Here is a 16888-nt window from a genome sequence, read left to right on the forward strand (position 1 = left end):
TAGGGGCTGGTCCCAACAGTAAGCCCTTGGGGAACTTGTGGGCCTACACAGCCTGGGTGCCTGGATCCTCTGCAACCAGGCAAGTGAGTCTCCCTCTGCAGGGCAGCTGTGAGCAAGGAGTGGGTAAAGTGTATCGGGAGTTGGCAGAGTGTGTGTGCCACTGCAGTGGGGCAACTAGTCTGCTTCAGGGGGTCAGGAGACACACGCAGGGCAGGACTGTGTTGATGGTATGTGTGGCCCTGTGTGCGGTGGAACTTGTCAGCTGCAGAAGACTTGTGCTTCTTAAACAGTCACATAAGGGATTGGCTCCACCTTCCAAAGCATGAAACAATTGGGTGCCCCCATGCCTAGGGCCACGTCCACTCAGCTGCAACCATGAGAGAGCTGACAAGAGCCTTGCAGGCCAGAGGCCTACAGCAACTGTAAGTCCCTGAGCCTAGCAATCAGCCACGCTGGGGGCCAACTCACTTAACATAAAAACTGCAACAGGAATGTGCTATTAGATCTTGCAGCCAACTTTGCTGGCGTTCCCAACACCCAATAAAGTGACTGAAGGGTCCATAGTAGCCACACACAGCTGAGAATTAAAACCAGCTGGCAAGGGGGACAGACTAGCATCCCTGAGCACCTGCAGCAAGAGCAACTCTGCCACAACAGAAGGACACATGTAGCCCACACAGGGGTGACTTCTGGAACATTTGGAACTGGTGATGAGAGGGAAGCACACTGCTGGGCCTCATAAGGCATCTCTCAAGGCCACCTCTCCAAGATCAGAAAACACAGCTGACCCACCTAATACACAGATATAAGCACAGAGAAAGAGGAAAAGGAATACGTTCTAAGTAAGGGAACAGGACAAAACCCCAGAAAAAGAACTAAATGAAACAGAAATAAACAATCTACCTGACAAAAGAGGTCAAACAAAAAGTCAAAAGGATGCTCACTGATCTGGGGAGAAGAATAGATGAACTCAGTGAGAACTTTAAGAAAGCTATAAATATAAATATAAAAAGGAACAAATCAGAAATGAAGAATACAATACTGGAAATGAAGGGACTCCACAGCAGAGCAGATGATACAGAAGAACAGATCAGGAAGCTGGACTAAAGACTAGAGGAAATTACCCAAGTTGAAGAGATAAAAGAAAAAAGAATTTAAAAGAATGAGAACAGTCTCAGGGAGCTCTGGGACAACATCAAGTGCACTAACATTTGTATTATAGGTGTCCCAGAAGGAGAAGAGAGAGACAAAGGGGCAGAGAATCTATTTGAAGATAAAGTAGCTGAAAACTTTCCTAACCTAAGAAAGGAAATAGACATCCAGGTACAAGAAGCAGAGAGCAGTAAACAAGATAAACTCAAAGAGGCCCACACATATATAATGAAAATGTCAAAAATTAAAGATAAAGAGAGAATCCTAAAAGCTGAAAGAGAAAGGCAACAAGTGGCACACAAAGAAAACCCCATAAGGCTATCAGCTGAATCTCAGTAGAAACTTTACAGGCTAGAAGGGAGTGACACGATATATTTAAAGTGCTGAAAGGAAAAAACCTACAGCCACGGAGTACTCTACCTGGCAAGGTTATCATTCAGAATGGAAGGAGAGATAAAGAATTTCCCAGATAAGCAAAACTTAAAGGAGCTTATCAGCAAGAAACCAGTTTTACAAGAAATGCTAAAGGGACTTATCTAAGTGGGAAAGAGAAGATCACAAACAGGAATAATAAAACTATCCCCCAAAAAAGGCAATAAAATCACTGATAAAAGCAAAAATACAGTTAAGGTAGCAGATCAACCAACTATGAAGACAATATGGCAGTCAAAATACAAAAGTACTAAAATTATCTGTCTCGCTGATAAGAGGATAACAGATATACACACACACAAAAAGAGGCTAGATATATCAAAACACAAAATGTGGGAGGAGGGGAGTAAAATAGCACAGCTTTTAGAAGAGGTCAAACTAAAGAGACCATCAACTTAATATAGACTGCTATATACATAGGTTATTATATATGAATCTCATGGTAATCACAAACCAGAAACCTATAATAAACAGACAAAAAAATTAAGAGAAAGGAACCCAAACATAATACTAAAGAAAGCCATCAAACCACAAGGGAAGAGAGCAAGAGAAGAAGAAAGGAACAGAGAAGAACTACTACAACACAGAAAAAAAGTAACAAAATGGCAATAAGTACATTCTTATCAATAGCTACTTTAAATGTCAATGGACTAAATGCTCCAATCTTAAGGCACAGGGTGGCCAATTGGATAGGAAAACAAGACCCAGATACATACTGTATACAAGAGAGACACTTTGGACCTAAAGATACTCACAAACTGAAAGTGAAGGGATGGAAAAAGATACTCCATGCAAATGGCAATGAAAAGAAAGCTGGGGTAGCAACATTTATATCAGACAAGATAGACTTTAAAACAAAAACTGTAACAAGAGACAAAGAAGGGCACCACAATGATAAAGGGAACAATCCAACAAGAGGATATAATGCTTGTAAATATCTACACACCCAACATAAAAGCATCTAAAGATACAAAGCAATTATTAACAGACATAAAAGGAGAAATAGTAACACAACAATAGTAGGGGGCTTTAACACTCCACTTACACCAATGGATAGATCATCTAAACAGAAGACCAATAAGGAAACATTGGCCTTAAATGACACATTAGACCAGATCGACTCAGTAGACATATACAGAACATTCCATCCAAAAACTGCAGAAAATACATTCTTTTCAAATGCACATGGAACATTCTTCAGGACTGATCACATATTAAACGACAAAACAAGTCTCAATAAATTTAAGAAGACTGATATAATACCAAGCATCTTTTCTGACCACAAAGGTATGAAACTAGAAATCAAGTACAGGAAGAAAATCAGAAAAGCCACAACTATGTGGAGATTAAACAAAATGCTACGGAACAACAATTGGGTCAATAAAGAAATAAAAAAATATCTGGAGACAAATGAAAAAGAAAATATGATATGCCAAAATTTATGGGATACAGCAGCAGCAGTTCTGAGAGGGAAGTTTATAGCAATACAGGCCTACCTCAACAAACAAGAAAAATCTCAGATAAACAACCTAACAGTGCACCTAAAGGAACTGGAAAAAGAACAAAAAACAAAGCCCAAAATCAGCAGAAGGAAGGAAATAATAAAAAGCAGAGCAGAACAAATGAAATAAAGACCAAAAAAACAATAGAAAAAAAATCAATGAAACCAAGAGCTGGTTCTTTGAAAAGATAAACAAAATCGACAAACCTTTAGCTAGACTCACCAAGAAAAAGAGAAGGCTCAAATAAATAAAATCAGAAATGAAAGAGGAGAGGGCCAGCCTCACGGCCAAGTGGTTAAATTCATGCGCTCTGCTTTGGTGGCCCAGGGTTTTGCTGGTTTGGATCCTGGGAGCGGACATGGCACCACTCATCAGGTCATGTTGAGGTGGCATCCCAAATAGCACAACCAGAGGCAATCACAACTAGAATATACAACTATGTGCCAGGGAGCTTTCGGGAGAAAAAGGAAAAAGAGAAAGATTGGCAATAGCTTTTAGCACAGGTGCCAATCTTAAAAAAAAAAAAAGAAATGAAAGAGGAGAAATTACAACAGACGCCCCAGAAATATAAAAGATTACAAGAGAATACTATGAAAAGCTATACACCAACAAATCGGATAATCTAGAAGAAAAGGATAAATTCTTAAGAGTCATACAACCTTCCAAAACTGAATCAAGAAGAAATAGAGAATGTGAATAGACCAATCACCAGGAAGGAGATTGAAACAGTAATCAAAAACCTCCCAAAAAATAAAATTCCAGGACCAGATGGCTTCCCTGGTGAATTCTACCAAACATTCAAAGAAGACTTTAATACCTGTCCTTCTTAAACTCTTCCAAAAAATTTAACACGAGGGGAAGCTTCCTACCATATTCTAGGAAGCCAACATTACCCTGATACCAAAACCAGAAAGGACAAGACAAAAGAAGAAAATTACAGGCCAATATCACTGATGAACATCAATGCAAAAATCCTCAACAAAATACAAGCAAATTGAATACAACAATATATTAAAAATATCACACACCACGATCAAATGGAATTTATTCCAGGGATGCAGGGATGGTTCAACATCCACAAATCTATCAATGTGACACACCACATTAACAAAATGAAGAATAAAAATCACATGATCATCTCAATAGATGCAGAGACAGCATTTGACAAGATACAGCATCTTTTTATGATAAAAACTCTCAATAAAATGGGTATAGAAGGAAAGTATCTCAACATAATAAAGGCCATATATGACAAACCCACAGCTAACAGCATTCTCAATGGAGAAAAACTGAAAGTTATCCCTCAAAGAACAGGAACTAGACAAAGATGCCCACTTTCACCACTCTTATTTAACATAGAATTGGAAGTCTTAGCCAGAGCAATCAGGCAAGAAAAAGAAATAAAGGGGATCCAAATTGGACAGGAAGAAGTGAAACTGTCACGATTTGCAGATGACATGATTTTACATATAGAAAACCCTAAAGAATCCACTAAAAAACTTTTAGAAATAATAAATGAATATGGTAAAGTAGCAAGATACAAAATCAACATAAAAAAATCAGTTGCATTTCAAGTCATACATCCAACAAAGGGTTAATATCCATAATATATAAAGAACTCACACAACTCAACAACAAAAAATCAAACAACCCAATCAAAAACTGGGCAGGAGACATGAACAGACATTTCTCCAAAGAAGATATATGGATGGCCAATAGGCACATGAAAAGACGCTCATCATCGCTGTGCATCAGGGAAATGCAAATCAAAACTACACTAACATATCACCTTACACCCATTAGAATGACAAAAATAACCAAAAAAAATAGTAACAAATGTTGGAGAGATTGTGGAGAAAAAGGAACCCTCGTACACTGCTGGTGGGAATGCAAACTGGTGCAGCCACTATGGAAAACAGTATGGAGATTCCTAAAAAAATTAAAAATAGAACTACCATACGATCCAGCTATCCCACTACTGGGTATCTATCCAAAGAGCTTGCAATCAGCAATTCCCAAAGTCCCATGCACCCCAATGTTCATTGCAGCATTATTTACAGTAGCCCAGATGTGGAAGCAGCCTAAGTGCCTATCAACTGATGACTGGATAAAGAAGATGTGGTATATACATGCAACAGAATACTACTCAGCTGTAAAAAAAGAACAAAATCATCACATTTGCAACATGGATGGACCTTGAGGGAATTATATTAAGTGAAATAAGCCAGATAGAGAAGGACAATCTCTGTATGACTCCACTCATATGAGGAATTTAAAAATGCAGACAAAGAGAACAGATTAGTGGCTACCAGGGGAAAGGTGGGATGGGGATGGGCACAAAGGGTGAAGGGGTGCACCTACAACACGACTGACAGACAATAATGTACAACTGAAATTTCACAAGATTGTAACCTATCATTAACTCAATAAAAATTAAATTTAAAAAATAATAAATTAAAAAAAATTGGTTGCATTTCTACACTAACAATGAAGTAGCAGAAAGAGAAATTAAGAACACAATCTCATTTACAATTGAAACAAAAAGAATAAAATACCTAGGAATAAACTTAACCAAAGAGGCAAAAGATCTGTATACCGAAAATTATAAAACATTGTTGAAAGCAACTGAAGGAGACACAAAGAAATGGAAAGATATTCCATGCTCTCGTATTTGAAGAATTTATATACTTAAAATGTCCATACTTCCTAAAGCAATCTACAGATGCAATGTAATCCCTATCAAAGTTCCAACAACATTTTCCACAGAGATAGAACAAAGAGTCCTAAAATCTATATGGAACAACAAAAGACCCTGAATAGCCAAAGGAAGCCTGAAAAAAAAAGATCAAAGCTAGGGGTGTCACATTCCCTGATTTAAAAATATACTACAAAGCTACAGTAACCAAAACAGCATGGAACTGGCACAAAAACAGACACACAGATCAACAGAACAGAATTGAAAGGCCAGAAATAAAGCCACACCTCTATGGACAGCTAATTTTCGACAAAGGAGCCAAGAACATACAATGGAGAAAGGAAAGCCTCTTCAATAAATGGTGTTGGGGGGCCGGCCCCATGGCCAAGTGGTTAGTTTGCACCCTCTGCTTTGGTGGCCCAGGTTTCAGATCCTGGGCACAGACATGGCACCACTCGTCAGGCCACGCTGAGGCGGTGTCCCACCTCGCACAACTAGAAGGACCCACAACTAAAATATACAACTATGTACTGGCAGGATTTGGGGAGAAAAAGCAGAAAAAAAAATAAAATAAAATAAAAAAATAAATGGTGCCGGGAAAACTTGACAGCCAGGTGCAAAAGAATGAAAGCAGACAATTATCTTACATCATACACAAAAATTAACCCAAAATTGATTAAAAACTTGAATGTAAGACCTGAAACCATTAAACTTCTAGAAGAAAGCACAGGCAGTACACTCTTTGACATTGGCCTTACCAGCATATTTTGAAGCACCATGTCTGACTGGGCAAGGGAAACAATAGGAAAAATAAACAAACAGGGCTACATCAAACCAAAAAGCTTCTGTACAGCAAAGGAAACCATCCAGAAAACGAAAAGAGAACCTAACAACTGGGAGAAGATATTGGCAAACCATATATCTCATAAGGAGTTAATATCCAAAATATACAAAGAACTCATACATCTCAACAACAAAAAAACCAACAACCCAATTAAAAAATAGGCAAAAGATCCAAACAGATATGTCTCCAAAGAAGATATACAGATGGCCAACAGGCACATGAAGGATGTTCAACATCATTAGCTATCAGGGAAATGCAAATCAAAACTACAATGAGATATCACCTCACTCCAGTCAGAATGGCTACAGTTAACAAGACAGGAGATAACAAGTGTTGGAGAGGATGTGGAGAGAAGGGAACCCTCATACACTGCTGGTGGAAGTGCAAACTGGTGCAGCCACAATGGAAAACAGTATGGAGATTCCCCCAAAAATTAAGAATAGAACTGGCATATGATCCAGCTATTCCACTGCTTGGTAATTATCCAAAGAACATGAAAACATGAATGCATAAAGACACATGCACCCCTATGTTCATTGCAGCATCATTCACAATAGCCAAGACTTGGAAGCAATGTAGGTGCCGATGAAGGGACAAATGGATAAAGACGACGTGGTATATACACACAATGGAATATTACTCAGCCACAAGAAACGATGAAATCTGGCCATTTGTGACAACATGGATGGACCCTGAGGGTATAAAGCTAAGGGAAATAAGCCAGAGGGCGAAAGTCAAATACCATATGATCTCACTCATAAGTAGAGGATAAAAACAACAACAAACAATCACATAGAGACAGAGATTGGATTGGTGGTTACCAGAGGGGAAGTGGGGAGGGAGGGGGGTGAAAGGGGTGATTAGACACATGTGTGTGGTGATGGATTATAACTAATCTCTGGGTGGTGAACATGATGTAATCTACACAGAAATCGAAATATAATGATGTTCACCTGAAATTTATATAATGTTATAAACCAATGTTATAGCAATAAAGAAAATTAAATTAAATTCATAAAATAAAATTGGCTAACCCAGCAATACAATCATAAAATGGAAGAAGAGATGACTGTGGTTACAAGTGGATCAGCTCTTTAAGGTAGAGACGAGATTTAGGGGAGAGATGCGACTTGCGTAGCCCCAGATACAGACACTCACACTAAAAGGAGGACATGAATGAATAAAGTGAGCATGCAGCTTACTGCATGGACAGGAGGCTGGACTAAAACTGGGCAGAATACAGGGAAAGCAAACAACAAAACCAAAGAAAAAGAAAGGGGTCAGCAAGGTAACAGGAAGTTAATCAAATTCTTAAAAGTTTAGGTTTACCATATTCTGTGTTGAGGCCCCATAATTTCACTTTATTAGCTTCATACTGGGCTTTTTTCTTTAACCGACAAGCCCTGTGAAAGGAAGAAGCAATTAGTTCACCTTTTGTTTTAAGTGGTCATTTCATGAATACTCCTTTTTGCTGCTGTCAAACATCTTCCAATAGAATAGCAACAAAAATCACTGCCTACTGATGTCTCTATCAAGGAACTCAGTAACCAAAAAACACAACATAACCATTTATCCAAACTGGTTTTTAAAAAATTTTAGTACACATTCAAAAATAAAGCTATGACCAGTACACCCAAATAAACAAACAAAAATTGAAAATAGTAAGTGTTGTAGAGAACGTGAAGTAAGAGGAACTCTCATATGTTGCTGGTGGGCATGTAAACTAGTACGTACAGCTACCTTGGAAAATAGTAAATATTTTTTAAATTTACTTTATTAATTGGGAAATAGCTACTTTGGCAGTTTTTTATAGAGTTCAACATACAGTCCTGGGTATTTACCCAAGAGAAATGAAAACGTATGTTACACAAACACCTATAAGTGAACGTTTATGGTTGCTGTATTCATAATTGCCAAAAACCGGAAACAACCCAAGCATCCTTCAACTGGTGAATGCAAAAACTGTAGTATATCCTCACAAAGGAACACTACTCAGCAATAAAAAGGAACACACTATTACTCCACGCAACAGCATGGATGAATCTCAAATGCATCACGTTAAGTCAAAGAAGCCAGACTCAAAAGGCTACATTATCGTATGATTCCGTCTATACGTCATTCCAGAAAAGGCAAAACTGTAGGGAGAGAAAACAGATCAGTGGTAGTGAGGGGTTAGGAGTGGAAGAAGGGGTTTACTTTTACAAAGAGACATGAGGAAACTTTTTAAGGTGAAGAAAATGTTCAATATGTTGATTGTAGTGGTGGTTACATGACTGGATATGTTTGTTAAAACTCATAGAAGTGTACATTAAAAGGGATGAATTTTACCGCAAGTAAATTATACCTCAATAAAAAACCCTAAACTACTACAAAACAAACAAAAAATAAAGCTATGACAAGTTTTTTCGTATTATCCTACAATATAATGCACCTGAGTCCATTCACTTGTCCCCTTTAAAAACTTTTTCCGTGAAGCATAAATACCATCTTCTACTTTCAAAGGAGAAATTACAATACTCTCATTATCATATTTGTAAGACAAAAGTATATTTCTGAATAAATGGTTAGGGATCATCCCTGCTGCACAAGCTCACTGAGAGTCTAACCTCACCTCCAATACCTCATTCACATGAGCGAACACGATTAGCACTTACCTGGAAGCCAGCTTATTTTTTTCCTTCCTTGACCTTGGCCGGGCTGTTAAGGGAAGCTCACTGACTGGAGTCAGATCACTAATGACCTTATTCAGTTTCCGTAGCTCATTGCCTATCTGAAGCAGCTTTTTAGGATTTGGAGTCAGGTCTTCTACATCAGTCCTCCGTGACTTCTTTACTGCATATTTTCCTATAGATGGTTCAAAAGGAGTTTAAGTTAGAATATCTTCTTTAACAAGAGAGATATTCTCTAGAGCTGTATTTTAAAACCACATTTCTCCCCCTGCCCCTTTTCTTTTCCTGAAGTCTTGGCATATTTCAGAAGTCTCAGCATGCTAACCACCTGTGCTGGAAGGGCTAGCTTCCTCCCCTCTCCACATTGTGACTGCAAGAAATGGGGGTAATATGGCCTCCTCCAGCCTGTTCCATCCTTCGCAACCTTAGCTTTCTAGCCCTGGTACGACAGATTCTTAATTATTTGCATGGCAGTTAAAGCATCTCAAAACTCAGGATTGGAGTACAAGTTCAGCTGCACACAAAAATCAGGGCTAGGGTATAATTTACAGTCAGAAAAGAGTCAGGAGATTTTACCTAAACCAAGATGCTTTCATGCTATGACTGAAAATTTGTCAGACATACATATTCTTGTGTTGGACTCAAAAGTCCATCAAATAAGGATTGCCTTTTTCGAAAGCGATTCTTCAGTTAGTTTGAAAAATAACATTATGAAGACTCAAAGGGTCTTGCCTTATCACTGCAGGCAGGATGGACGGCTCTGTTCTCAGAACTACAACACACCAAACAACTTGCCTAGTATTCACCACAGGCTGCCTTAAACTAATTATTGGACCTGTCTTCTCATTTCTGGTAGAAAATTGATCTGGAGGCAAAAACTAGATCTTTACTCACTGAAAGACAGTGGAGTGCAGACCTGGGTGCCAGTGGAAAAGGAAAAGAAGGCACAAATATGCTTCTGATACAATTCCTGTGTCAAAAATGCTTAGCAACTTCAATCTGTAGCATGAGCGATGACTAAACTTTTTACTGAGCACAAAACTTACTACTGCCCTCCCCTCTTTCGGTAGAGACTGGATTAACCTAACAGTAACATTTAAGCAGAAGAAATTCTCCTTAACTACATCTCCCTAGGTTCACAATTCAAAATGTGGCCTTCCTGAGATTACAGACTTCTCCTGATCACTACTATTCAACTCTCCTCCCTCTAGTCCTTTCCCTCCACAACTATGCTTGCTTTCTTCTCCTTCCCCTGCTTTTGTCTCCCCCCAACTGCTTCGATCTCAATCTCCTCTTTTACATTTCAGCCTGGAGACAGGATGAGAATGGAAGAGAGAGATGCTGAAGCCCATTCTCTTGCTCCCCAACCCTTCTGGTTTATAGTAACTGTGACAGGTCAGGAATCAGCAGTCTCCTGGGCATTTCCTGAGTAGGATAAGTAGAATAAGAAGTGACTAGAAATCATTTTTACACAGGCCTTCGTCCCTGTTTAGGTGATGGCTCTTAACACTGGTAAAAGCTATTTATTTGTGAGTATATCTGTAGTCATAGCAAACACAGCAGCTCTACTGTTCCTCTCTCCAGTTTACTAGAAAGGGTTGAATACGTAGGTACACTGAGTAGGTATTATGGTTCAGTATCTCTATTTAAAGTGACACGAAATATTTGACTGCAATCCCCTCTTACCATGATGTAAACCATTTTTCTGATACATATTACTTGGCAAGGTGTCTCGGTTCCATTCCGAGGGCCTGAGCATCCTCTCTTGCTGTGATGGTGTGAGTTGTTCACTATACTCCCAGAAGTACCTTCTTTTACCTCTCTTCCGAGAGGATATTGACGTCATCTCCTTCAAGTCTTCCACGGAATCATTTTCATAGCCTTAAAAAAAAAGAAAGCCCCCCCAATCACAATTTTTTAAGTTCCATAAATTTCAATAAACTAATCAGAACAAACAAAAAGATCCCTTCTGTTTGTCACTTGATACATTTCCTTTCATCTGAAAACATCACTGGCATGTCAAAGATAATAAACCAGGTCTATAAAGTAACTTTTAATATGGAAATCTCAAACTTTTCAAATATTCAGAGATGAATAAACATAGATGACTACACTGTTGATCTTCCTTGGGTTTCCCTTTGGTTGTTAAAAGTTAGCATATGACACATTTTTTGTTATCTTCACACAGGATTGAGAGAATAACGAAATATAGCTACAGACTATCCAAAGTACCATTAGATAACGATACTCAGCCACTACACTGTGATTTTAAATGTCTTCCTTCTAATATGATGCATCGGAGGCATTCCCAGGCAGAGCTGTGGGCATGTCCATGATGGTACCCCACTAGGCAGCATGGTGCGAGGCAGCAGCAGTCTTCTGCCTACCTCCCACCTTACCTCTTCCTTAAAGGGACAAAAACGACAGTTCTCACACAGGCTATCAAAAAACACATATGCCCAGCCTAACAAATATTTTACTGAAAGCAATTTGCATTTACTTCACTTCTTAAGAAGTTATTTTTCTTACTAATGGGAAATTTCATAAAATACTTAATTCTGAGCTGCTAGAACTGTTGGTCACACCCAATACAGGATGACCTATAAATTTAAAACACTCCCCGAGAATGCCCATCTTAGATGGACTCCGCGTCATTAGTCTAGGTACACGGAGTAGTGGGGAGGGGGCCATGCACAGGATGTATGCAACCCTAAACCTGAGGTGGCCAGGAAATACCAGCCCGCACTAGCCAAGCAAAATGACCACTTTCCCTCCTAAAAACATGGCTCCTCTGGAACTGACACTAAGAAAGTGATGACATCTGCATGTTTAGAAAAAAGAATTTTATCAGGTTTTCTTCAGATTAATAATTAACCAGAAATATGATTCCATTTATAGGACATTCTGGAAAAGGCAAAACTATAGAAACAAAGTAGTTGCCAGGAGCTGGAGGTGGAGAGAAGGGCTGACATGAGGGAAATCTGGGGGGTGATCAAACTACTCTGTATCTTGACGGTGGTGGTGGTGATTACATGACTACATGCACTTGTCAGAACTCACAGAAGTGTACACTTAAAGAAGGTTGAACTTTACTGTGTGAAAATCATACCTCAATAAACATGACCTTTAAAAAAGAATCAATTCAGAGAGCAGAATGATTTCAGGGCAACAATGAAGACAAATTTTTGTAGCATTGCTGGCATTAACAGCGTTAGAGTACACATGTGGTACTTGAAGACAACGTGGCAAGCAGTGGGACAGCGTACCTCAGGTTCTTCTTAAGAAATGATACACAAGATGAGTGACACAATCATTTCTAGGAGCCTGATTTTTAAAAATTGTGTTAGACATAAAGCACTAGCTTTGGCCTATTGATTTGTGCTAATGTTTCACTTGAAATTAAAGGATTTTATCTTATTCCAGTTATCAAACTAGCTTTGGAAACGGTGCAAGGGCCACCTTGTACCACTCAGACCCCATGACTCAAGGGCCTTTTTAAAAAGGCCCTTGCTCCACCAGGCCAAGCAAAAATTACTGGCTCACAGAAATTACTGGCTTACAGAGACTATCCTTGTATGGCTGGAAACAGCTCAACACAGGCTGATGGACCAACCACAACACTCCCATCTTCCTACCAATGTCAAGACCTAGTGTTCCACCTTTAAGTCTATCCCAGCCCTAAGGGAAACAGCTTCCTCAGGCAGCCCATCCCCCCGACACTTAATTTGACATGCTCCCTTAGCTAGCAACTCTCCTCAAGTGGCTTGGATTTCTGGCAAAACACTGTCCCTCTCACATAATATACTTACGTATTTCACTTACAGATATTTAATTTGAGACTTTTAAGAACCTGGTAGGAAGAGGTTATTAACCCCACTTACACAAAGAAACATGCTCATGGAGGCCTTAAGTGATTTCGCAGAGCTGGGACTGACTCAGGCCCCATGCCTCAAGGAGTCTAGCTCCGATTGGGCTTCCCACTTTCCCTGTACCTATCCAGTTAAATGGTCTAAACTGATTTTTTAAATCTATACTCCATGTTAAACTCAAAGAGTCAGGCAGATTTCGATTTCTTCTGTCCCACTCAAATTAGTTACAAGTTTTATTTACTTATATATGATCAGTGTTTTTCCAAAGAAAACATTTAAGGCCCGTCAGTTTTCTTTGACCCAATATATTGACATTTTCTAATAGTATACACCATAAATTCACCAACACACACACAGAGACACACACACAATGGATTTGTTAGTTAAAGCCATCCAACTTTCAATACAGACTACTGTGATCAAGTAGAAGGCAGGAAAATTATATTCCCAGATCACTGGTCTAGAATTTAAGGTAATCAAATATTTCTCATAGTATGTTCTAAGGAACACTATTACTGTAAGATACGTCTTCATCCCCAAGTGACTTCTGTGGTCAAATAAGTTTTAAGAGACTCTCACCCTGAATCTCTCTTGCCAAGTCACAGTACACACAAGCATACTAAAAGGCTGAGAAATCATAACACAGTAAATAAAGCCGCTCAACGCTAAGCTCCATGAAAACAAGGATCATGTCTGTTTTGTTCATCTCTGGATAGCCAATACCTAATACACACGGTGCCTGCACAAAAGTGGGCACTCCCTCCAAAATGTTTTTAACAAATCAATTACTTGTTTGATGCAACATTTCCCGTGGAGCCTTTTCCCTTTTCTTTTCATTTGGATCACCATACTGATCTAACTCCTTCCTTCCTGACATGATTATCAAAAAGCTGTTAAAAAGGCCACATTTACTGCCTAAAATTCTAAAATAAGTCTTTGGTTAGTGCAGACTACTGCCATGAAGCTGATAAAGTCAGTCGTGAAAATGTTTAGTAGGGATTGCAAAATAAAGTCTCATTCTGAGGACTTAATTCTTCGTGTTACAACCATGTAATTCCATGACCCCAAACAGTGGTAGCCTGTCCACAGAATAGGCTCTATTAAAACTCGGGAGCAAGTCCAGAGCAGGGACTGAAACTCCATTTTACACCTTTCCAGGAGCTTTGTAAGCTCAGGCACTGTTGTAGCCAACTGCCAAAAAAACAGCATCAAGGGAGCTAGTCATCACAAAAGGGCCTTTGTAAACCGTCTGCCGCAAATTAAACCAATCAACCCACCCTAAAACAAGCATTCTGAAGAAACTAGAACTATCCCCACTTTTCTGCTTCAAAGAATATCTTCCTGTTTCTCACCAGTAATTCACTTTTGCATTCCTGAAGTCACTTGTTCAGCTCTCTCTTCCAAGGAAGAGAGAAATTTTCATCAGCAAATGTAAATAAACCCCAAATAATACCAAAAATCGTGTTGTTTTTGTGGTTAAATCACGTCACTCCTTCACATTTGTGAGATGTGTCCAAGTAATACTAACCAAAGAAGTTGTATCTCAAGTCAACTGGAAGTGAGTGAATTAAATGCCATCCAAACATTTAGCATTGTTAAATAACGCCAGAAAGAGAGGTTTTACCCTGCCGAGTGCCAGCTAATGCATCTCTGTTTTAAAACAGTGTTGGTTATTTACCATTAACAAGCTCACAGATCAGGGCTCTTCTGAAAGAGACAATGCAAGAGAATGGGCATGACAGGACAACACCAACTATAACACTGGTTCCCCCTCCCTTGAGAGTCAAAAGGCTGAGAAAATGGAAATGAGAGTCCACATACCAAGTGGTCTCTCTTCATGGACCTACTCATCTCTCAACACATTTATCCAGGTGAAACCAAGTCAAAAGATCAAGGACGAATTTAAAGTGGAGTTAAAAGGCAAGGAAAAGCAAGGGGCCAAGCCAGCGGTGCAGCAGTTAAGTGCGCACGTTCTGCTCTGGCAGCCCGGGGTTCACCGGTTCAGATCCTGGGTACAGACATGGCGCCACTCAGCAAGCCATGCTGTGGCAGGCGTCCCACATATAAAGTAGAGGAAGATGGGCACGGATGTTAGCTCAGGGCCAATCTTCCTCAGCAAAAAGAGCAGGATTGGCAGCAGTTAGCTCAGGGCTCATCTTCCTCAAAAAAAATAGATAAAGCAAAACTACAACCAGAAGTGGGGTAGACAGTATAGCCCTTGCCGGCCCTAGTTGGTGATGGCGGGATTTACTGGCTCCCTCTGACTTCTGTATTCCTTTAAGCACCAGCTGGTAAAGGTATCTCCTTGCCTACACTTTCCATTTCCCTTCATTATTACCCATCTCCCCTTTGTCTCACCCTTCCACTACTCGCCTACCCTAATCCTAAACATGGGATTCAAAGCAACAGGGCTATCTGTCCGATTTTAAGGACCACTCACAGACAGCACTCTGGTCTCCCTATGGGGGAGAGAGAGAGAACTTACCATTAGCTACAAAGACAACTTCCCTTGAAACACCTCAAAGCAGATTTTACTCATTTGTTGAGAGAAAAATTTCCTGCTAGGTAGAAGAGACAATGGTTCTATCTAGACTGTACAGGGTTCTAAAGTAAACCAAAAAAGGCATAAGCCCTTTTCCCCCACATTAAACTTAAAGTACCTTTTCCTTACTTGAAACTCCACCCAAGTCAAACAACTTGGTTGTATCAAATACATAAATCTAAGCATTTGTGTAACAGAAAGATTTCACTAAAAGGAAAGTCTTTCAGCAATAACAGTGCTTCAGTGGCTACAATATAGCTACTATGGATTAAAATCTTTCTGAAAACTAAACATCAGCATTCATACTGCCAGAAATTCCAGCAACCATCATACAAAAGGGCTTTCCTTGACAATTTATAAAGTTTTTTTAATAACTTAGTTTTTTTATGTAGAAGTTACAGTATCAACATTATTTCTAGAGAAAACTTTTGCTTAAATTTGAAGATCTTCACTTCTTTACACATTTCTAACTGTGTGCCATGTGGCAATACCATTTTCATAAAAAAACTACACAAGCCAACAGTGAGTGGCAACAGCCCAAGAAGGTAAATGCTGAAGTGAACCAGTTCCCCACAGGTTGCAGAGTCTCCTTTACACTCATTTAATCATAGAATGTATTTTTCTTAAATGGAAAAATACTGTGTGAATGAAAGATGCAGCAGATACAAAGAAAAAGCTCTCTCTTACATTATTCATTAAGCAGGCTTTGTTGGTTATAGGCATGAGTAATACAAACCATCGTCACTTGGTTCACCTTTCTAGGGACTCCTAACTTACTCAACTGTGATAGAGAGACACATGCAGAAATTGGAAATTTTTTTTTTTTTGAAGATTAGCCCTGAGCTAACATCTGTCAATCCTCCTCTTTTTTCCAAGGAAGATTAGCCCTGAGCTAACATCTGCCAATTCTCCTCTTTTTGCTGAGGAAGACTGGCCCTGAGCTAACATCCGTGCCCATCTTCCTCCACTTTATATGTGGGATGCGTGCCACAGCATGGCTTGCCACACGGTGCCATGTCCACAGCCGGGATTTGAACCAGCGAACCCCGGGCCGCCAAAGCAGAACATGCACACTTAACTGCTGTGCCACCGGGCTGGCCCCAGAATATTTTTTAAACCAACCAATTCTTGGCATCTTTGCTGAGCTGCTCAAGAGAGTGACAAATCAGGTCACTTAATATAA

General features: G+C 39.5%; 1 protein-coding gene across 5 annotated transcripts in view; it reads right to left on the bottom strand.

Moving 5' to 3' along the window:
- Positions 1-16888, bottom strand: part of CREBRF (CREB3 regulatory factor) — a 59678-nt gene that overhangs the window by 19450 nt on the left and 23340 nt on the right. For all 5 annotated transcript variants that reach the window (XM_070517081.1, XM_070517085.1, XM_070517082.1 and 2 more), the window contains 3 exons: positions 10981-11175; positions 9280-9469; positions 7955-8028 (listed from right to left, as the gene is read on the bottom strand). In XM_070517081.1, coding sequence (XP_070373182.1) covers positions 7955-8028; positions 9280-9469; positions 10981-11175 — 459 coding nt within the window. The remainder of the gene's footprint in view (positions 1-7954; positions 8029-9279; positions 9470-10980; positions 11176-16888) is intronic.

The sequence above is a fragment of the Equus asinus genome, chromosome 9 (genome assembly GCF_041296235.1).
Source record: "Equus asinus isolate D_3611 breed Donkey chromosome 9, EquAss-T2T_v2, whole genome shotgun sequence".
Classification (NCBI taxonomy): domain Eukaryota; kingdom Metazoa; phylum Chordata; class Mammalia; order Perissodactyla; family Equidae; genus Equus; species Equus asinus.